General features: G+C 37.5%; 1 protein-coding gene across 7 annotated transcripts in view; it reads left to right on the top strand.

Moving 5' to 3' along the window:
- DPYD (dihydropyrimidine dehydrogenase) overlaps nt 1-23,872 on the top strand; it is a 329,803-nt gene that overhangs the window by 166,840 nt on the left and 139,091 nt on the right. For all 7 annotated transcript variants that reach the window (XR_012581360.1, XR_012581361.1, XM_074546150.1 and 4 more), the window contains exon 13: nt 5,846-6,061. Coding sequence is in view for 5 of the 7 variants with exons in the window: in XM_074546150.1 (XP_074402251.1) it covers nt 5,846-6,061 (216 nt within the window). In the remaining 2 variants the exon portion in view is untranslated. The remainder of the gene's footprint in view (nt 1-5,845; nt 6,062-23,872) is intronic.

Here is a 23,872-nt window from a genome sequence, read left to right as displayed (position 1 = left end):
TGAATGGGTTGCCCAAGGGCATTTATTTGGATGTGCAGCCCTTGTAAAATCTGGTTGCTGTGGTGCAAAATGCTGTAATTTGGCAATTTACTTCACCAGTGTTTGGAGCTGGTAGAAATTTTAGTGACTGGAGGAGTTTGTTTTTAAAGAAGTTGTTTAGAGAAGGGTAAGAGAAGGATTTTGTTACCCTACTGTTTATAGGGACAGATGCGTGCACATGTGCATGCCTTTGTGCTCATGTGTGTGCACAGGCACTCAGTTCACAGCTGAGCTGTATTCTGGAAAATTCCAAAAGCAAATGAAAAAATACTCTTGCACACCACCTTACTTTCTCTCTGCTGTGAGATTCTAAAGCAGGCAACCATCCTGTGAACTGTGTGTCTGAATCAAGTACACATTAAATTTTTAATAAATGCATTGATACTGTCTGTTTCAGTTAAGGAGTAGGTAGCCATTTCCAAAATCACCAACTAGCTCAGCACCAGGGTCTATAAATGATGCAGTCAGTCTTCATCAAAATAAAACTATTCCATAGGATTTCTCATCTAGTCCAAGACAATGTCAAAGAGTGTAACTCAAACCTACCATCCTGGCTGCTTGCAGAATGCAGTGTTTGAACAGCACGCTGCTTGTATCCCAACCTACTCCAGGCAAAAGGCTAAGCGAACAGATGGGGCTGATATGTGCCCTGAATCTCCAGTCACTGCAAGCTCTGGCACGTGGTCAAGTCAGGCGTGAGATCCAGACTCCAGGACTCTTCAGCACAAATGCCTTATGTTCAATACTGAGAGTTATTTACAGAAGCTTCTTGGCTGCTCTTATGCTGGAAACTTTCCATCATTAGTTGCCTAAATATCTCCTGCCTCTTAACATATTCCTCCCACTATATGAGGCATAGGTTCATCTCAAAAATTGTTGCTTGCAGCTGTGTCAGGTTAGTTTCCATAAACATGACCGGTCAAAGCCTAACTAAGGATAGCTGTAGTAGAACCTGTTAGGAAATACAGTCAGTCTTCTAGAACCATTCCTTGCAAATCTTTAGAGATCCAAACAGAATCAGCCCAATTCATGCAATTTTCTACTACTCATGGTTTCTCACAATTCAACCTTCATTTGTTATTCCATGAATGACATAAAAATTTCAATTACTTAATCTTAGTGATTTATTTAGTTTGGGGATTGTAAGCCTTTGCTTTTGTCCAACAGTGACTTTATGATCTTGTGCAGAGGTAATACAGACTGCTGTTCTCTTCTAGGCCTCAGTTACCATTCACTTGTTTTTGATGTGTGAATGGATTTAATAGTACAATAGTTGTATTCAGGATAACTCACAAAAGTTAAAAGGACTAACTTTTAATTTTCTATGCCTATCTCTGAGAGTAGACAGTTCCAGTATTTTCGTCTTGGATGACTGTGCCAGTCCTAATGCTTCACTCCTGCTCTATTCATGCACTTACCTGTGGGCTGTTTTCCCATATATGACAGTCAAGCTGCCATCTTCATCTCACTCAAATCCCTTTTTAAAAGTGGCTTTTTTTTCCTAAATCACAGTAAGTTTTCATTTATTTAAATCTATTTTCTTCTTTACTGTAACCTTACACTGTGGAAGTTTCTTTTATATTTTTCATAGACTGAAATGTACCTGATACATTTAGAGAATAGAGGCCTAGATCCCAACTGATATAAATTGCACTTCACTAAGACATCATTCAAGATGAATTTTGAGCACATCACAGTGTTATTTTGAACCACTATTGTATATTTTCTATTTTTTCTTTACCTATGCTGTCAGAAAATATATGGGCTTTGTCTCTGAAGAGTATAGTGTTGATTCTTCACCAAGATCGACCATTCTCATATATTCCTTGAGCATGCATTATACATTATTGAGCATGAATATACATTACTTCATAATCAATACCAGAATTGAGAGGTTCCCAGGAAGCTTGAATTTGAAGCCATTAATTACGTTGTCTGTTTCTTTTCAGAAGAACTGCAGGAAAAAGTTAATGTTCTTTTGTTTAGCTAGAACAAAGTATGAAAACTAGCAGGCAGCAATAAAGCACCATTTGCAAAAAAGGTGAATTCAAGGCAGGCTCAGGAAGCCTGGTAATTTAGTTGCTTGCTCCTGAATAAGCAATGTGTCTGTTACAGAAAGAGAAAGCCAGAAAGGAGCTGAGAAAATCTCTCTCAAAGTGGACAGAGCCCTGAGCAAACCTGCTGTAGCAAGGGTGCTGGACAAGATAGTCCCCATGTGTCCTTCCAACCACAACCATTCAGAGATTGTATGAAATAATATAAACATATTTACCACCAAGTTAATTAATGGAGAGAGGATAGCAGAAGCAAGGGAGAAAAGACATGTTTTAAGATCAGACCTCAAAATGGAGAAAGCCAGAGTAAGATGGAGGTATTCAGGAAAACTCTTCCAGGCACTTTCACTTGTGGAGCAGGCTCTCTGTGAAAAATAACAGTAATACAACTACTTGCTTTCACAGTCTGTCTTTGTTAAAGGCCAGAAAATGTAGTTAGACCATATCACTCTGGTTAGGAATTTTCTCCATCTAAAGAAAATTAATGTCAAAAATTGCATCAGATCTAACACTGAGTTCCTGTCTCTCAGCCCTGCGCTGCAGCTCCCGTGCTTTTGCCTTCAGGCCAGTCCTTTACCCTCTTTAGGGTGAAGTAGACCCACTGCTTGCAATGTGCTGGGGATTTTTCACCACTGTGTTCCAGTCACCAAGAAATGGTCATGATTGCAAGTACCTGCAATATTGGTAGCTGAGCTGGTTGGCATCAAATTGAGAGGAAGAATAGACCACACTTTTTGTCCTCTACTTCTGAAAATCAAGAGAAGAGTTATTATAAATAAACTCTTGCCTGCAGGCTTTCTTTTCCTATTTGTTTGTGCAATGTCAGGGAAATCCTTCATTATAAAGATGATTTCACTTTCAGGAAACTATATACCATTTTTGTTTGCCAAAAATTTTGCTTTGTAGAAAACAATGCATCAAGGCTTATAAAATGTATTTATTTTATAAGCATTGTGCTGAAAGGAAAGAAGCAGCAAAAAAATAAGTGATTGGAGGAGGGAGATAAATCTCCAAAGATGCATTGCCACTGACTGCTGAACCTGTAGCTGCATCCTGCCCCTGTGTGGTTTTAGATGCTTGCTTTATTCAATTGAAACCTTTTGTATTTCTGCCCCTGCCACCTCTGCTTGGGTCACTTCATCATTAACAAATCATTAGGCAAATATTGTGGGGCCTGAGTGCATGTGGGTGGAATTCTTTGTGGTTCTGCTCTTTGGAAGGGAAGTAAGGCAGGAGAAATGGGCCCCTATGCAGTTTGGGAAGTGGCTTTAGAGTGGTTTGAATGATGGCACGCAGGAGGCAGGGCGTATTCCTACATTTCATACATGGGTTATTTTCAACCGTGTGCTTCAAAAGTCTTTCACTGCTTTGGTGCGTTTTTTTTTTCTTTTTGTCTTGTAATAGGGTATGTTTTCTATTTTACCACAGAAAGGTTGCTAAGAATCACTTTCAAGCAGTGTTCATTTTAGGTGAGAACAACTTTTAGAGATTTAATTGTCCTGACTGAGCAAAGAAACAGTACAATGGATCTTCAGCTTCATATTCAGCACTCTCTGCCTATTTGTCTATAGCAAATTATATTTACAGTTGTACAAGCTGTGAATTGTTTGTGATCAATCTTCAGACTGAAATGTATTCACAGAGAACATTTGAATGATTCTGAATAGCAAATTATATCAAAGTAGAAAATTTGATTTATTGCTCACACGTGCGCAAAGAGTGGAGTTGACCAAACAATTTTCCTTAAGTCTTTCTTTGATGTCATTCTGTAAGAATGAAAATCAAAGGTTTTTTTTGTAAGAGTTCAATATATCAGTGTTGATTTCAGTGGATTTCCCCACTTTCAGATATGTAGGAGACAAAAGTGCCGGCATTTACAAAATGCTTTAATTTGAATTGTGTGATACAGGATTTTCTGGTTTGGCATTGCAAACAACATTTTGCAATTGAAATATTAGTTAAGAAAAAAAAAAAGTTAAAAGGATGAAATCAAACTCAAAGTAATAAAAAGATAAAAGACAAAATTAATTTTTCCTCCTTTTTTTTTTTTTTTTTTTTTTTTCCAGTTAACAAAAGCTTTTGAGATGTAGAATGCCAGGCAGTTTAGATTTGGAAGAACTCAGATGCTCTTGGTGTAGAAAAATAGTCCTGTGGGGTATGACGTGGAGGAAGCAGTGATCACTCAGGAAGGAAGAAATGGGGCATGTTTGGCTTTTTATCAAGTGTAACTGCACTGGTCTCCAGCTTAGAGGCCACGATACTGAAGCAAGTTTGGTCCCAAGTGTAGGGATCTTTAGAAATTAGCTTTTCTCAAAATGTCCACCATTAGGGATCCATTCAGGTTCTCATCATTCAAGCTAGGACAGTTCCACTACTTTCAGTGCTTTTAAGCCATCAGAAAATTTGGCCCCACAATGTATCCCCTTTGTCTGAAGATTCGAAAATCTGGGCGCAGAATAGTGTGAGGGGAATCCACACAATCCCAAAACAAAACAGACATGAACTCTCAGGTTTTAAATGAGCCTAGGAAACAAAAGGCACCAAAAACAGGACAAAAAACTCCTCATCCCATCTGTGCTTTTTTAGTTTTCACAGGTAGAAATTGATTAAATAAGTTCTCTAAAGAAAAAAAATAAATCAAAAAGCCCAAAAGGGCTTTGACTCAGCAATTTCTGAGTGGCTGAGGTTTTTAGTCTGCTACAGAAAGTCTTCTCTGAAATTCAAGTACTCGTTCTTTTTGCCCTGCTGAAAAAAAGTCTTCTTTTTTAAAGATAGAAGAAACTGCTGCGCTCTTAGCTGTGACTTACTAGGAACACAGACAGTGTAGGGCTTCTCTGTGTTAGAAGTTCCTGCTTTGTTTCTTTGTGATTTTATTGAGTCAACCATTTGAGTGAACAAAGACTTAAATTCTATCCACCACAACCTAATCAGGATGCTGTTCAGTATCCATACATGGAAAAAGCTTTTCTCTCTGCAATTTTTATATTATTAGATTCAACATGTACATTGAATGCTTTTCAATGACTCTTCAGAGAAAAGACTCTCTCAAATGAAAACAATAGTGACTGTGGTGGCACGGCCATAATGTGTATTATGTTTTTGATGGCAATCAGACACTAACTTTTTCAGTCTTGAAGTATATTCATACTACTAGAATTAAATATAGACCCAAAATTAGTGTTGTATAGATATGCCATTGTATAGGCTGTATAGAAATCTTTCAAAGTGGGGGAAAAATGTTCAGAGGTTCAGAATACATAGAGTTAGGGCTGAGTGATCCTCCACATGATGCTTTCCCCTCATTTTTCTATACTTTTTCTGGATTGGCACCTGAGAAGAGAAATAGAAAGGGTCTGTCTGCATACCCTGTTTTTTTTTTCAATCTGACTGCTGTAGGGAATAGAGATGGCTCTTCAGAAAGGCTGAACAAATGTTTGGACTTAACCAGGCTTATCTGTACAGGATGTAAAGTAACATTTTCTTCATTAGTTTTGTTACTGTCAGTGTTATTTCCAGCATAGCATAGTATTTCAGTATTTCAGCATGACGACTGTTTGGGCTGAAGATGTTACATAGGTGAGTGTTTGCATGTTTTGCTGATTTTCAAGTCTGAACACAAAATAGAGTATTTGAACTTTCGGTTATTATGTATTAATTATCCCCTTAATAGGATTAATAATAAATTGTATAAAAATAGATGAGAAAAAAAAAATCAGTGGTTTAGTGTTGTTTGTTTGTATTTTTTTTTACAGTCCTTATATGGTGTTGCAGTTTCTACAGTTCCAGAACTACCTCTCTTCTATACTCCTATAGATTTAGTGGATATCAGTGTAGAAATGGCTGGACTGAAGTTTCCAAATCCTTTTGGCATTGCCAGTGCAACCCCTGCTACTAGTTCTTCAATGATTCGAAGAGCATTTGAAGCTGGATGGGGCTTTGCTGTCACTAAAACATTCTCCCTGGATAAGGTGAGGAAATATTTTAATATTTTTTAATATTTTATGTGTATTTTTCATGTATCTTTGTATAATTGAAAAATCTGAATCTTTGGGGATTGGTTCTGTTATATCCAACTAGCATGAAGTAGCAGGGAATGGTTGTGATGCATTGTGTAGTCCAACTAGTCTGTAAGCTTTCCACAGTGCAGTGACACAATTTCTGGTTCTGTTTGTTGTTACATTCTTCCCTTATATTGCCCCAACTTCTAATATTAGTCAACAATTAAGTGATTTTTTTTTTTTTAAATACTGCAGTGAAAATGTTTTCTGTGAAGGATCAGGATGTGGAGGGAATGAGTAACAGCTTTGTCACATAACCCATGAAAGGCGGATTCTGAGCCAGAGGCTGCCAAGATAAGCCATTGAACTGGAGGTGCAGCTGCAATGTGATCATGTGGCTGCAAGGGGGAGGCTGGGTGGGAAGTGGAAGAGAAAGATGGAGGCAGCATAAAACCAAGCCTATGAAGAGAAAAACACAGTGACATCAACCTTCAGTAACATGTAGTGGAGGAGGAAGGAGTTAGAATTAAGTCTTTAAGCCCATGGCTCAGTGTGGCACCTTATAAAAAGCATTTTGTGTAGTTTTAAGTGTGTAATTGCTTGTTTGAATTTGGGAGAATTGCAACTTCTTGCTACATTCAAAATGGTGAAGTGAGACTGAGCAAGAAGTTTAGAGTGAAAGAAAATAACTTTGATAAACAGAGAGAAAAGAAACAGGTTTTGAGCTGAGTTGTAGATATGGTTTTATTTGTGGAGAGGGGAAGAAAAGGTGAATCCTTGAACATAGGCCTCAGTAACAGTGTGAGTAATAGCCATGTATTGTTAACCAGTAGCCTAGAGTGGTGTGGGCTGAAGAAAGCTTTTGAATTTAATTTGGATACAAGGGCTTTTTATTCTTGGTTCAGAGGGGGATATACAAGGCTACTGATAGATGGAGCAGAACAGAGAAGGTGGATTTGTTCCTCTTCCACTTTTCCATGGGTAAGTAAGTACTATAGGTAAATTAACTATAGTGGGTGCCTCTCTAGTATGGGGAAGGTCAAGAACAAAATGCTGTATTGCTGCAGAATACTTTAAAATAAGTCAGGCTTGATTCTGCTGTCTCTTACACCTGTGGTAGTCCTGGGGAAGTAAGTGTTCATCTGGATTGCAGTGAAGATTCCAATCTACTTCCCAGGGCTTCTTATTAAAATACTTTTTAGGACATAAATGTTATTCAAGTATGTTTACAACTGACTTACATGTATAACATACCATCGGCTGTAATTATTCAGTGCCTATGCTACAGCCAACTCATAGCAAGTACTGAGACTTATTTTTTTATCAGTTTTATTGCTGGTGTGCTGGCAGTCCTGCCAGACTGCACGTTGATTACTGTGCATCTCGAGAGCTAAACAGACACAGGCTGAGTTCCAGCTTGGGTGGGAGTTCAGGAGGAAAGACATGCATGTTGTAGGAAGTGATGTTGGTGCTATACTAAGCAGCAGACTCTGAGTCATTTCTGAAATGGCGCCTGCAAAGTGTTCCACTGGATGCCGTGCTCTGCAGGTGTGACTCAGATGAAGATCTTTCAAGTTTTTTTTAAAGAATTTGTTGCAATAAGTTATTGCAGGTATTATTTAAGTTAGTAAGTTCAGAAAAGTGTTATCTAGTGAATTCTAGTTCAGTGATTGTTATTTCTGCTTAAGCTTCCTTCTAATATTATGATATTGAATCGTGTTGTGTCTAGTAGAACTGTGTCCCACCCAAGTGCTGCCTAGTTTTTATTAATGTGTTCTTCATAGTACAGCACTTCCTACAGGTGCTGCAGAAGTGAAATTGCTCTTATTTATCAGAGCAATGTGGTACTTAGTACTTCAGAAATAACTATTTCAAATGGGAAGAAAAGCTAAATAGGTTACCGCAGTTCTTATATAAACGGAGTATAGAGAAAGACTGTTCTTGTTGACTTAATGCTAGAACAAGTTGTTGGTAGAGAGTTTGAAATATTATAGATTGCCATAATGTGCTGACTTTTTTTTGCTAATTTGGCTTCTGATTATGTAGACATAAATCTTGTGCAGCTTTTAGCAGGGAGAAGAATGCTCTCTTGGGCTGTGGTACCAACGGTGGGGATTTCAGACTGAGCTGTCCTGCACTGTCAGATAGTCAAAGCAAACTACACAGCAGGATCAAGAGCAAAGATTTCCTGATCTAAGCCTGTGGAGTTGGTGGGAGGAGGGGGAGCAGCTCCCCAGACAGTACAGTTCCCAAGAGTGGAAGAGCTTCTGAGAAGGGAGAGAGCTTGTTAGACACAGATTTTGGCAGCTGAAGCTTTTCCACTGCAGCCTTGGTTGTATGTGGTGCAAGCAGGATTCTGTGTTCTTCCCTCATCTCCTTATTTTATCTTTCCTGGTAAGGCTTACTGTTGGGCTTCCTTCTGATTTGTCAAGCATAACCTGCCTCTGTGGCCACGGGGAACTTAGCAGCAGGAAAAATTCTCCCTTTTCCAGAACCAATTGGTTCTGAATTTGCCACTGCGTTTGACACTGATAGGGGAACCCATGTTTACCATGGGCATCCTTTGGCACTTCAGGGAAAGAGACTGATGTAGGCTAAGTAGGAGTGACATATAGGTGGTGAAAAGCATATACAGCCCATTCACAAATTTCCATGCATTAACTACGGTGTGATGGAATAAGGTCAGAGAAAAGCATGATAAATCTTGGAAGAAGGGGATCCAAGGATAGAGATAAAAAGGACTCGGGCTGAAGAGCTGTGATTCTCATAAGACACAGGATTTATTTTGTATGAGCTACTTCTCCTTTTCTCTCCTCCATCATCTAGCACAGAATGCTCTTCTAAAACGCAAGGCCAGGGATCCCTGCAGCCCACGTACTGCCTTCTGCAGAGGAGCTGTTGGGTAGCAGTGGTGAAGTTCAGCCTCTGGGCTGTAATTTACTCCCCTAGTCTTTCTAATCCTCGTGTATCTTGGCCTCACCTTGAAAGCTTCACATTCTGCCCAGAGGGAGTTAGCACACAGCGCACTGTTTGGTGCCGTGCTCGCTCCCTTTTTAAACACCCACGTACCTTGCTCATAATTGCCTTCATGACAACCTTTGTAGCATTTTCTGTTTGTAGGGTAAGCATTTCAACTGGGAGTGATTCAGCAAAGTTTGTTCTTGCATACTACTGTACTATTGTTGAAACCTACGAAAAAGCTAACGTAAGAAATAGCTGAAATTCCTTCAGGGTATTTATACTTCAAAATATACTGCACTCTACATACTTTAGAAGATTATGGACATTATAGTGCAGTGCAAATATTAATCACAGGGGATTGTACCTGTATGTGTCTGATGGTATCTGGGAGGGAGATAGTAACTCGCACAATTTTATTTATTAAATTAAACATCTTTGCACAGCTGCTTTAGTATCAACTAGATTTGATTTCCTCCGAAAAGGGAATAACTGCTTTTGAAATGGACAATCACTAGGAAAGACAAATGGTAGCAGAATAGAAGTGTCTCTTCACACACTTTTTCTGCATTCATGTCTTCCCTTTTTGACTGCAGGATCAATAGCTCATTGCTCTGTTGGTTCAAATAGTATTTCTGTCTTGTTCAGATAACTGTATGCAGCAACGTTATTTGTGAATTCTGTTTGTAAGGTACTGAAGGGAAATGGAGGAGCTGCATATCATGTAGTCCACAATAAATGGATACCAATTATTACCTCTTTTAGAGCTTAGATGAACAGAAAACTACATGCAGAATGACACATACTGCATTAATTAGACACATAACTGTGAGTGGGAGGGTTTTGGGAGAAGTGTTATATTGAGCTGGTTTATTTACTAAGAATTTGTTAGTGAATATTGTTTATAACACAAAATTTCTATTAAAACCTGTAATCAGAAAGTTTTTATAAACATAGTATCAAAATTAGTTAAAGGTTATATGAGGTGTGTACATTCCTATGCCATATTCACTACCACAATGAGGATTTCATAACAGAAATTAGGGTTTATGAGCTGAATTCAGGCTTTGTTGTTCTCTCACTGCATTGTACGGGCTGTTTAGAAAGATGAAAGAACAACTGGGTTAGCAGAAATGTTTGCTTTGATTTTTAGATGCTTCCTTCACTTCTAAAATTTAATTCTGATTAATCAGATACATCTGTCTTTATTTTGTTGTGACATGCATTGATTTGTGATGCTGTCGCTTTCAATAATGCAGAATCAGTTGCCTTTATTATGAGAACCAGCAGAAATCAACATGCAGACTAACTTCATTTTTAATCTTTAATTTTCTTCATTACATATGGAGCAAGCTGCATGGATGATTTTAAAAACAAAGCTACAATTAAAATGAGATTAAATCTGAACTAAACCATAGAGGAGGAAACTTTCTAGCCATAATATATGTTTATGCAGTTTACAGATGTAGATTTTACAATACATTTTCAGAACCATTTCTAAATAAAAATGATTGCTGACAGAGAATTAATTAACTTGCCCAGCATCTATTGCATTTCTATGTGCTGTTTTTGAAATATACATATTCAGGCTCCAGCTAGTTCTCTCTCTGTACATTTGCACTGTGTGCACCTCGTTTCATAATTGAAGGTGGTAAAAAATCATAGTACAATGATGCATTGTTTTCCATAACATTAGTATTTCACAGAAGTGAATCTGTATTACAAAATGTATATTTTTGTATGATATTACAGCATAGTAATTTAGATTAAACTAGTTATAATTTATGGTGCCAAGCCAAAAAGCTATTTAAGATGCATTAAAATGCAGAACCATGACATTTGAAATTCTGATGTTCTTAATATGACAAAGGTTATTCTATGGAGTTTTGCTATAATATGAAATATTAATATTTCACAATACAGTTTTGATGAAGTACAATTTGCCTAGCTTGCATATGATAAAGAAATTAAATGCTTACCAAGGGAGTTCAGTGAGAATTAGAGCCCCGCCTGAACATCTGCTTGAAATGTTATTATCCTGTCCTACTGACAGCATCGCTCCCTCATTGTTTTTCAAGATTGACAGCTGAATATTGTACTCATTTCTGCAGCAAATATGTCTAGGTGAACTTTGTTTGGTTTTTAGGAATTTAGAACATGCTTTTGATTTCCATCCTATAATTTTTTTTTTATACTCTTGACATTTGTAGATGCCAGATTGAGGTCTAGTATGCTGTAGCAAAGATAGACCATTGACTTGCAACGAAATGCCAGTTGATATCTCAGTAAACAGAAATATTACTATTCTTTATTGTGTGGTCTGTATGAAAGCTGTATGGGCTTTCTTTGGGGAGACAAATGATCAGATTGTTAATGTCAAATATAAAAGGGACTGTTTGCCTTTCTACTAAATAGCATTAGACAAGTTTTATTAACTACATTTTTGAACAGAAGAATGAGCATTTTATGAGATTCCTTAGCATACAAGACTCTTAAGTTAAATTATTTTCTTGTTTTACAAGTTTTAAAAGTTTGGGTTTTTTTAAATTATTATTATTGGTTTCATGTTTTTAGGAGTTATATCCTTCATTTTGTTCAATATTTCTGAAAGAATTTTAACAAGAAATGTGATCTTTATTGTCTCATAATTTTGTATTTTTAGATCAGTGCACAAAATCAGCGATGTTTAACAGGAGAGGTAAAAGGCTATGCTAGAGAAGTGCTACGGAAAGTAATTATTATCTTTTAAAATGCTGTAGTTATGCCATTTTATTTTTTTACAGAAAATGTGTTATTTAGCCATAAAAAAGGAACAAATAATTATGTGAATCTAAGTAGCAGGAAAACAGACTTTCCTCCTTTTTCTGTGAGAAAAACTATTTCTGTGATGTGTTCAACTTAAAGGTTCAGCTCTCATCTCTCTACTTAGTTTTACCCTACCCCATTTAAATAAAGATGGAGACTTCTTTGTACACAAATAACTTCAAAAGCTTCAAACTTGCTGTCTGAGGACCTGGAAAGGATTGCATTTAACCATTCTTTTTCATCAGTCCATACATACCCCTGGTGATGTAGGGGTTTGGCGTGTCTTCACCCTGGAAGAATCCATCTGGATAGATGTGGCACAGCTTGAACACAGTGAAAGAGAGACCAAAGATCCCAGGACTGAGAGCTTTAACAAGCTTATCAATAGCTTGGCTACTATTGATAAGCCAAGGACTTTCCTATCACAGCTGAAGGCTGCACCAGGTAGATGCCCACCTTAAACTGGTGCAGGTGTGCATCTTGACACCAGTGAATTTGCAAGTGAGGTGCTTTGGACCATTCAAAAATCTGTTTTGCCATCTGTAATTCTGGTTATTTCAACCAAATAATATTTCAAAGGCTGAAGATAACAAACTGCATTTTTAAAGTAAGAGTTTAGCAACAATCTGTAAAAAGTTTCTCTCTCTCTCTCTGTGATTGTGTTTACTACTTTAGAAGTGAAAAACTTTTACATGTTCGTGATAAAAATTAAACCTCTGGGGAAATATTTAGTCCCACTCTTCCTGTAGCATTAAATATCACAGAAATGCTGCACTTCTCCTGCAGTGGGAGTCTCTTTTCTACACGGAGTCTCTCATGGAGAAGTCTGTTATCTCAAGGCGTGGAGCACAATGTGACAGTTCATCAGCGGAAGACAGAGAGATCTGTCATGCAGGGGTGTTGCACATTGAGTCAGTAAACCTCATCTGTGCTGAAGGACAGATTTTTACAAACAGAGCATCAGCAGTTTTCTTCCATGTTATCATTTTTTCTGCCATTCACCCTCATGGAGCAGAGTGAGCATGGCTGGAACTTTTATGCCCTATGCCTCGAGCTCGTGGCATAAGTTCCACAAAGCCTAAGCTGGCAATGGCTTACCTTCCTCAGAGCTGCACACAAAGCTGGCCAGCAAAGGTAAAACCAGATACATGTCTAAAACTGGCTCTTGGTAGGCTGCAGGATTCTCAGTTACATCTAAAGTGTTTGGTTTCTATACATCTGGAGATTTTTTACATAGTATTTAGAGGTTGTTTCTTTTTCCTGTCTTTTTGTTCTGGAGTCTGGCTTAAAACAGTGTAGCCAGAGTGCATATACATATACTAAGTGTAAGTGTGAACATTAATCTTGAACTTGGATATTCCAGGCAGTTTATGTATAAAAGACTTGTAAATCAGTCTTTAAGGTATTTTTTAATCTGAAAACTAACTGTTGTGTTTTGTAGTGAAACATATAGTGCACTTAAATTGGCATAACTGAGGAACAGTTCAAGTGTAATGCTGAATGAGCATACAGACTGCAACACTGAGGATTTTGCTACATAAGCCTTTATATAAAACAAAGCTTCCAAAAGTAGGAGTGTTCATTCCTGCTCAGCGTAATATGTGCTGTTCTAATAGTGACCACTACTTGAGAGAGGACATAATTTCCATTCATAGTACAACTATTACCCAGTCAGTCAAACAAAATGGATGCAAATTTTATACTGGTTAAGAATCAGAATGATTTCTTTTTATCCTGAAGAAGCTGCTTTGCTCTTTACTAATTTTGCTTTATTTACGTAATTCTTCTGAAAATACCTTCAAATATTTATCGAGAGAGACAAGGAGAGCACACATGCATGATTTTCCAAAACTGCTGAGGATCTGCAGTTGGCTGTGTCTGAAGTACTCAACATTTTTGAATATCACATCCTGAATAAACAGGATTCTAAAAAGCAAATATATAACATACTTGTGTAAAATACCATTCTGCTACATTTTTCTGTGGTTGTTTTTTATGTCCTTGGAAGGTTGTTGGTGATCTTGTAAATGACTCACATAATTTTTTGTCTGGAAGGATTTCAGCTAAAAGGGCAGTTTGAATGTAAGCTAGAAATTGGCAAGTGTAATTCTGAAATTTAGAATTTTCACATATTTTCCATGCTCAATTGAGATTTGTTGCAAACCTTTTTTTTGTGCCAACCAACTGCATCTAACTTTCTTAAGTGGCATTACTATATTTTATAATTTATTAGAAAAGATTGTAGGATATTTTTCTTAATAGTTATATCTAAAACACGCCTATGACTCTCAAAACATAAAGCCATACGTAATATTTTCCAGTTTCAGCATAAATTACAAACTTCCCTATTTTTTGAAATTATTATGATCCACTTTAAAAGCTAACCACTGGCATTCAGGAAAAAAATGAAATCTTTTATTTTGTCAATATAGAATGACAGAAGTTTCCCTTCTGTCAAGTCATTGGCTTTTTGATTCTCCCCATTTGATTAAGTGCATGTGTCAGAGTTCAGGGTTTTTTCATTCATTTCCACATTCTAATTATAAAAATAAATCCAGAATACCATCTAGACTTCACTCTAGGCCTACTGAGATACTGAAGTGGAATAAAGGAAAAGTGGTAGTCATGATTCAGTTGCTCTGATTTACAGTTCAGCATTTTTGCTGAGGCCAAAGGCTGGCTTCTGCGAGAGCCCAGGTGACCCTTTGTGTCCCACCTGTACCCACTGGCATGCCGAGGCTGAGGTGCCTTGGGGAGCACCTGCCAGGGCTCCTCCCTGGCAGCACTGGTGGTTTCTGCTCCAGCTGGGCACCTTACAAGGCAGCCTTGCTCTGGGTGGCTGCTGTTCTGCTCTGCACCCCAGGCTGGGGAGACCTGGAGCACCTCATGCAGCAGCTCTTGCCCCAAGGTTCCTGCTTGGACCATGCAGTCTTGCAAGATGTTTGCAGAAATGTGGGCCCAAATTGACTGTACGGGGATGCTGAGATTGGTGTCAAGCATGTTTATGGTGCTGTACAGCTTCTGCTAAGAATTTACAGGCATTGGCTGAAATGAAGTAACTATCTCTGAGCTGGCATTGTTTCCACACATGTGTTTACAAGGTTTACCTTGATCATTTTTCAAGGAATTTTCGGTTATACCAGTGCAGCTTCTGTGTACAGGTGATACACTTGTCTTTAAGTGTTTGAGTCATCTCAGGTCTTGAGTTCCCACTTGGTAAATTAAAAGGATAAGGCTGTGTTCAACATCTGATTTGCCCACACAAGAAGTTAAGAAAGCAAAGAGCTGATTTTTGAATCTCATGGTGATATAATTGCATTTACTTCTGATTGACATTGTTGCAAAAGCAGAATGAAGCCCCATATGTTTAAAAAACCTGACAGGTTCTTATGTTAAAATACCTTTAGTAATCCAAATATGTATGTGAGTGTATTCTAAATAACATTTCTTGACATTATTTGAGAAACAGAATTACCTATTTTTTAACTAAAATAGCAATTGTGGGATTCTATCCTTCAGCCACGTAGTGTAGGGTTTTTGTGAATAAATCCTCTAGAGTTAACTCCAGGAGGACACAAGAGTTTCCATTCTGTGAACTTTGGAATTACTACTTTAAGAATTATCCAAAAAGCTCTTGTCAATGCTAATTGCAAAATCCAATTTTCAGTCTATAGAAAAAGGAAAGAGGAACACACATTTTTAGGAATCCATTAATATCCATGTTATATTAGTCTTTAATTATAATTTCTCACTTCTTGTGTTATAAGGACATACAACTTTAGATTTGTGTGGAGGATACTTGATACTACTTCACAAATTATTTCTACTTAATTACACTAATGCTATTAAATTATTATTGAGTATTGACATTTTATACTTTATTTTGGCTCTCCTTGAGCATTTCAGACTATGAAGCAGTAATTGCAGTTACAATGCAAGCTATAGGTCTCAAAAGCAGCTATCACCACCTTTTGACTATTCTAGAACATATATTTAAACTTAAAATATGTTAGTAAGTTTTTTTTTCTTTAACTTCTGCTTGCCTGACTTCTTTGATGATTTAGTGCAGTATGAGAGGAAAAAAGAAATAAATTCCTTAACCACATTAGAAATGAAAAAGACTTAAGCTGATGTTATAGCTGAACATTTCTTTGTTAGCAGCTGACCTTCTACTCCTAGAGAAAAGAAAGTCTTGGCTAGAAGACAGTTCAATAAATGAACAGGCTATATATTGATTTTTCTTCCTCTTCCCTTGTTATGTAATATGATTTCCCTTCCCTTGCAAGGGTTGCTGTTGTACAGGATAGGGCTGGGATCATGGTCGTGGAAGCGTATGGGAATGTGTAGACTAAGGAAGGCTGTCACAGCAGTCAATAAGATCTGAGAGGTGTTGACTAATTGCCTGCTAATTACACAGTAAATTGTCTAATTAAGCTGATGGTTAATTAGGGTACGCTCGCACAGCAGTCTTATGGAATTTTTGTCTGATGTCTGGGAAGCAGCTTGTGTAATTGGCAAACTGGTAAGGACTGGCAGAGCCCATGGCTGGGAGCGCGCTGCCAGTAGATGACAGAATAAGGATGCGTTTGCACAAAGGTTGTCATGTGAACACGCAGGGGTTTGTTAGCCTTCTCCAGCTACGTGGCAGCCAGCACAACCAGCACCGAGCTGAGAGCTGCTGGAAGCTGTAAATAAAATAAGGCTTAAGCATGTAATATTAGAAAAGCAGTGACATGTGCTCTTTTATTTTAGTCGGTTTGAACTTTAGATAAACACAGGGTATCAAAATTCTCGTGTACAGAACTTCACCAAACTGTGTGACTTGACCATGGCAGTAATTATGGTATTGTGATCTATTTAGTGGAGTCCTAAAATGATCTTGTTTCCAGGGAACTGCTGTATATGTGTTGTTGTTGAAAAAGTATGGTTGTTAATAAGGATGCTTGCCAGCCATCATAACTATCATGTGTGGCATTCTGAATGCACTTTAATTGGCATTGTGTCTGTCCCTAAATGTGACAGAGTATGAGCAGGTCATAATGGTGCTCTGAGTAAAATATATGCACACTGCGCATAACTATAATATGCTATAATATGGCATAAACTATAATACAAAATCTAATGAAAATATGGATTCCAGATTCTGACCCAAAGCCAATGGAAATGGTCAGGAATATTAAGCAGAGAGAACCTGGGCAGTACAGGAGTACAGACATCAAATTCAGCCAAGCACGACTTTGTTATGACTTAAATTTTTCATTCAATAAAATGACATGGTATGTGGACTTTCTTGAAGTTCATTACAAAGGTAAATATCCTGCAGAATCAGAATTGCACAACACATGATTGGATCTTCACATGACATTGTGATTTAATTTTGAGTTAGTATCTGCAAAATCTATGAACAATATAGCTCTTTGTATATCGTGAGCTAAACCAAAGAAGGTGTGTGTATATATATAGGTACTTAGTTGTTAAGAATGTTATGATGTCACTTGAGCAGAGTGAAACTTAATATCCACTTTGATTCCTGGAAATCACATTTGTTTCAGAGGTCCACATCATTTTACTCCTAAGCATTTGGGGTATGTGGTTTGGGTGCAGTGTCTTTCTGGAAGAAGAAAAAAATAGCTGAATTCTGGGTTGCTACTGAAACTTGGTTTTATTTTTTTTCTTTTAAATTTAAACCACACATATATTTCTTCTTCCATAGAAATAGTATTATAAAACAATCAAAATTTGACAAATTAAATTATACTTTCTTTAAATTAATAAAGCAAATTTTATCCTGTGATCTTGCTGCTTCTACTTACCTGCAGTTAATAATACCTTTATGTAGCACCTTCTATGTAGTGAATGTTAGTTTATGATTTTTCCTTCAAAAATAATTGGATAAAATCATGGTACATTAAGAACATTCTCACTGTGCCATTCATCAAACACACAACTCCAAACATTCACAGGCTAATCTAAAAGGCCTTAAATCTTCTCTGAGGGGAATTTATCAGTACTTGTAATGTTGCTCCTCTGTGTATATTTCCACAGAAGAAAACGCTACAATTCCACTGAATCAGATCCTGTGACTTGTTGCATAAAATGAAAAAGGTGAAGTACATTGATTCAAGTCAAAACCATACAGGGAGGCCTTGTGTACATAATTTTCTTTATACTTTAAATTTACATTTAATATTTATATGTAGGATTTTTCCACATCCGTCTGCACATATGTAAAAACAAACCTCTTCAATTAATTTTGTCTTACTGTTTTTAAGGTTCATTCTTTAAAAGTACTGGCAAAACTGTTGTTTTGTCTCTGACGGAATATTCAGGAACAAAGCTCACTTCACCAGCCAACTGCAGGAGCTGAAAGCATACAGTGCAACCATCACGGTTGCTTTCATTTTCTGTTATGGGGCAGCAAATGGATATGTTCTAATGCATTTTATTCTCTGAAGACAAAGAAAGGAGTTCAGAGGATAATTGTTACCTTATTACATCCTTCAAAAGGAATTTCTGGCACATGCTATTATGATTTATGCTTTAATAAATCACACAAACATAAAAAGGCATGTTTCTAGTAATTCACATGGTATAGTAAATGTATGTGTGTAAAGCCCTGTTGCAACATGACAGCCTGTAACAAAAATTGTATGGCAACAATGCTGCTGTTAAACAGCATCAGCAGCCAACCTATTTTAGAAATAATTTGTTTTAAACCTACCAATCTTTTTCATATGCAGTTGTTGGTCTATCTTATATGTCTGTGGAATCTATATAAATTGGAAACATTTCCCAAATGTCCCTGATGCAGTCTGTCCCAAAGCATCTTCCTGGTCTGTTGTCAAGCCTCATGCTTAAACAATGGAGCGAGAGGAGCGCGGTGTCGGTGCAGTGTCAGTGTTGTGTTCAGCTTTATTGCCTGGGATGGTTCTCTCCCTGTGCAGTGCAGGAGGGTTCCTGTTTGCACCCTTTTATTTAATCTGTATATCAAACCATAGAGAAGGTTTAGTAAAGTGACATTGATTGAAGTGTTTTCAATATGTCGAAACTCAGCTTTATAACTCTCAGCTGATTTAGCTGGAGCAGCTGATTGCATTGTTCAAGTGTTTGTGGGAGACTGGGGCATGGTTGAAAGCATGCTGAGCAAAAGTCAATCCAGACAAGATAGGAGTGATGTTGGGATCGTTAGAGGAAACATCCAGAGGCTACAGCAAGAGAATTATCAGTCCTTCTGGCTGAGGGATGTAGTTCCATTCCAGGCAGTAGCTGCAACAGCAAATAAGAGCCAGAAGCCTACATCCCTTTTATTTTCTGAACACAAGCTTTGCCATGAGTATCCATGCTTTGTATTTCAAGATTAACCTACTGCCAGCCTGTGCTATATTGGACTGGGTCTTAAATCTATCTAAATATTGTCAGTGGTGATGAACTTCATGGCTTGACTTCTGCCAAGGGAATCAGAACTGCCCCCAGCCTGTACTGCCTGGTTTGGGTGTGCTGGGATGGAGCAGAAGGAGATGCTGGCAGTTCATAGAACCCACTTGTTGCACGTGCTTGGAGCTTCTGCCCAGGGTGGTCTGTAAGAGCCCAAATCCCTTAACTCCAGCACAAACTTGAGCTTTTTTTTCCTCCCTATCTTTGCAGGAATTGAGGAGAGGATGAATATCGTGTTTTCTGTTGCTACTGGATTTTTATTATTGTGTTTAAGTTTATACTGCTGCCAAGAACAGTGTTCTCAGAAGGTCAGTTGATTGCTGCTCTTGTGTAGGAGGTATATTTTAAAGACTGACAGGATTACCTGAAATAGGTGATTTCACGTGGAGGTAACATAGGTCTCAAACACATAAATAAGCAAAATCTTATGTTCCTGTATTCTGGGTATATTCAAACTCAGATGAATTTCTCTCTTGACATGAGTGGATATTTTTGTTTGATATCCAGAATTTTTTTGTGCCTTTAAGAAGAACAGAATATTGGAATCCATGTCCAAATTTTTGGAGTATATATTTTTGAGTGTCTATTTCTTAAATAGTTATATTTTCATCATTTTTTATTCTAGGCTAAAAATCTGCATTTATCTTGGTTAAACTTGAACAAGTCTATCAGCCAGAACATTCATAATAGTATATAACAATTTCTTTTTTCTAGAAACAGAAATGCAAATCTAATTTTCACTTCACAATAATAATGTCTATATATAAATACATATTTTTTTGCTTGAGAAACTTTACTTTCATAACATAATTTACATTTTCATTTCTATTTTAACACTGTGGTTAGAGAAGGCTCTAAAAATGTGTCAGAGAGTAAGAATATATCTGAGAGTAAAGTACTAAAATGATAGACCAACGACCATCAATCTCATGACTTCTTTCTTATGCCCCTTTACAATACTAAAAGTGATACTTTGTTGCCCTAACTGAAATTGTTCATACTGTGTGTTGGGAGTTATAGACCTCCAGATACATAAGCTTTCTCTTGTGATATTTATTTAATTGCTTTTTGGGTTGTGTGTTTTGTGTTTCTTGCATTCCTCCTTTAACAAAATTTTAAAAAATAGTTCCAGAGAGTGCAAAGATTTAATGAGATTTTAAATGATAAAAAAATAACAGTTTCTAGAGGGTAACATATTTCAAACTCTGCTAAAAATATACCTGATGGTTAAATTTATGCAGAGGAGAGACTTGATTCTGTGTCCAACATTCTCCATGTCTAGCCTGTTCAAGCATTCACATTCCTACTAGGTCTCTTCCATATGTGTGTTCCCGGTCTTTTAAGAAATCTTTTTCCAGCCAGCCGTTTCTCTCCCTAAATGAGCAGGTGTCATGGGCAGTGGAATATCCATACCTGTTTGACTTTTGCAGCATGCTCTGTACTGCTTCCTGCTCCTACTGTAAATGTTGGAATACAGCATCACCCATATTCCTGCTTTTCTATCTATTAGTCAGGAGTTCACAGTGTGCTTGCCGATATTCAAAACCACAGTGCTAGTGCCTGTTAGATACAAAATAATATGACTTAATAGCATAATTGAGGATGGAGTATTTGCATTCAGAATGTGTGTTTACAGTGAAGTGTCTTGATATTGCCCAGCTCTCAGGGACAGAAACATCAAGTGCAACAAAGAAAAACATATTTTTTCCAAGTGGTGGAAATGAGAGTTGTTTATTTTAAGAGATCTTATGTAAACGTAACTGGGGGAGGAAAAGCAAGGCAGCATTTCCAGCCAATCCCCGCCTGCACACACACATCTCGGCTGGCCGGAGCTTTCCCCTTTGGTGCCGTTAGCATTTTCATTTCAAAAAACGACACTCTGCTGTGGAAGCAGTAAAAATGTTCAACCTGTGGTTTAAATTATTGATTTTTTTGAATATTGAAGCAGTATTTCAAATGGGTTTTGTTTGAGTTACTTCTGGGTAGAGAGTTCCAAGGGTAATTTGATATCTAAAAGGCTGTGTATTTCAAAGCCATTTCAGTCTTTTGAGTTCTTCAGCTGATCAGCTGATTGGGTAAAATACCTTATTGTCTCCTGAATTGCAGGCAATAGATAAACTGCAGCTCAAGGTTAGCACGTAGACCAGCACACAATACTCTTGGTGATTTCTTATGTGTATTCAGTGTCCAATCATCTGACAAAAAATACCTCAATTATTTTTAATACAGTAACTTATCTTCACTTTAAAAAGAAAAAAATTTTTGAGATGCTAGTTTTCTCAATCAAGATGGGTAGAAGTCTGTTTCCTGTATCACTAGGCAATGATGCATAATTAAAACAAGGTGAATTCATGGTATAAATCTAGTATGTATAAATAAGAAGTAGGTGCATGTATTTTCACAAATAATTTGTTACATTGCTGCAGAACAGAATGGCTGTAGTGAAAGAGAAGACACTTTTAAAGAACTCATGTTCTTTCACAAAGGACTGAGTTGTTGGTGGTTGCACATGTGCAATGTTTAGGAAATTAGCCATTCTCAGAACCCTTCTAGTCACATCAAAAAAAAGTCAAAAAGTATTACTTCAATAAGGCTCAGATCTGTCGGTGAAGCCATATTGGAATGAGTATTGGAGTTGATGGGAACTGTGAAAATTAAATTATTGCAGGAATGGGCCTGGTTAAGAAGACTTAATACACTAATGACACTATCACAGAATAATGGTGTGAATCAAATTTTAAACAGGTTTTTCCCTTAAGGAGGCTATGGGTTAAAGAGTACCAAAACTAAAAAAAAAAAAAAAACTTCACTAAAGTATGGATTATGCAACACTAAAGTATGGATTATGCAAATTAAGTTATTATGTAATTTATTTGGCAAATATGCATATATATGGCATATATGCTTAAATAAAATAAAAATATTTGAATATAAGTTGTGAAAAGATGTATAGCATAAAGAGCTTATGTAATGCCCAATTGGCTTCCCTCTTAAAATAGCGCTACAACTACAATACAGTCCTACAGTAACTAGTATGTGTGAGTGTAGTTTAAGAATTTGCCAGATTTTGTCAGTCCTCCTGGGATCTGCCTTACGGTGTTTTGCACTGTAGTTTAGAAAATCCCTTTTAAATAGTGTGAGTTCCTGCTGTACTGGAGTGTGCAAAAGTAATTTTATCCATCCTGTTCTAGGTGTGCAGCAAAGAAGTCTGCCCTGCTCTGTACTGGCTGCACAAGGGGAAAGTTGTCTAAAATAGCAGAGGTGTAAAAATCCAGACCCCTAATGCCTCCAAAATCAGAAACATGCAGTCTATACCTGCCTAAATACTTAATTGTTTTGCCCATTAAGTGAGCATTGGCTGTGCTGTATAGATGACTCTCCATATGTGGGGATAAGCTTTGGGCTGAGGAGAGTCTGGGTAATTCCTGGGTGTGTGAGGTAACGCTGGGTGTTGGAGCTCTCCTTGGCCCTGGTGCAAACTTGGCTTCATTGCCCTTGGAGTGAGATTGCTCCTGTGATCTGGCATGTGCAAGTGTATATCCTATTTCTTAGTGATGTTTTGCAGTGACCTGTGCTTTAAACTCCATGGTTCCATGGTTGGAAAAAGGAGGCAAAATCAATCCCTACATTGTATTTATCACTGCTATAATTATCCCTAACCAAGGACTTCTTGGGGGGCTTAACCCCTTATTCCTCCTTAAATATCCTTGTCCCTGACTTTTTTCATTAAGCATCAGAAGGTTTTTGAATCCTTGCCCAATTTTAAATCAATATTTTGTTGGAATAAGCAGAGAGCCTGCCAGTCTAGCTGCCCTCTCTAGCCCAGGATGGGTTTAGTCTTAGAATGCCAGGTTTGAGCATGTAAGGTAAGCCTTTTGCAGCAGGTCTCAGCTGGCTGTGCCATTAATGGTGCCAGAGATCCAGCCACAGCTGTCGGATACTTTCTTGCACCCCTGTGACAGTAACAGTGGGAACATTTACCACAGATTCCCAAATGAAACCCTAACTCAATTATAGTGTCTAACAGCCAACTTCCTATTGATTTCAAGGGAAATGGACTTCATATCTGCCTCATCTGTGTGTACTGCTAGATCCTCTGATGAGCATATTTACTTAACTGACAGAGCTGAGCAATGACTCCAGAGAGGGCTGGGGTTTGGGACCTGGTATACATTTAATGAAAGAGGGCATGCTTAGCTTAGAATGATGTTTTCCCTTGGTGGTAAACAGGAGAATGGTCCTGCTAGGAATTTTCATGTATAATGGCTGCTTTCAGTTCTTACAAGAATATTTTAATGAGCTTTGATCTTTTTGCTTTATTAAATTTGTTTTATGTCCCACAGGGTGGATTTTTAAAAGCCAATAGAATATGTCATTTTTCATGGGCATTTAAAAAAGTTAATAGGCATTAGCTAAGTGACTGCTATGGAAACTTCAGGTGAATGTAGAGAAAAACCAGACCTGAGATGGGGCCTCTGTGTCTGCCACAAGCAGATGGGAAACAGGGCTTGTCTTTTGGCATAAAAATTCTGTGTGCACTTCAGCACTTCTCTACATGGATTTCTGCCTGTCAGAGAGGGTGCA

This window comes from Zonotrichia albicollis, chromosome 8 (genome assembly GCF_047830755.1).
Source record: "Zonotrichia albicollis isolate bZonAlb1 chromosome 8, bZonAlb1.hap1, whole genome shotgun sequence".
Classification (NCBI taxonomy): Eukaryota; Metazoa; Chordata; class Aves; order Passeriformes; family Passerellidae; genus Zonotrichia; species Zonotrichia albicollis.
This window is presented reverse-complemented; position numbering and strand designations above follow the sequence as displayed.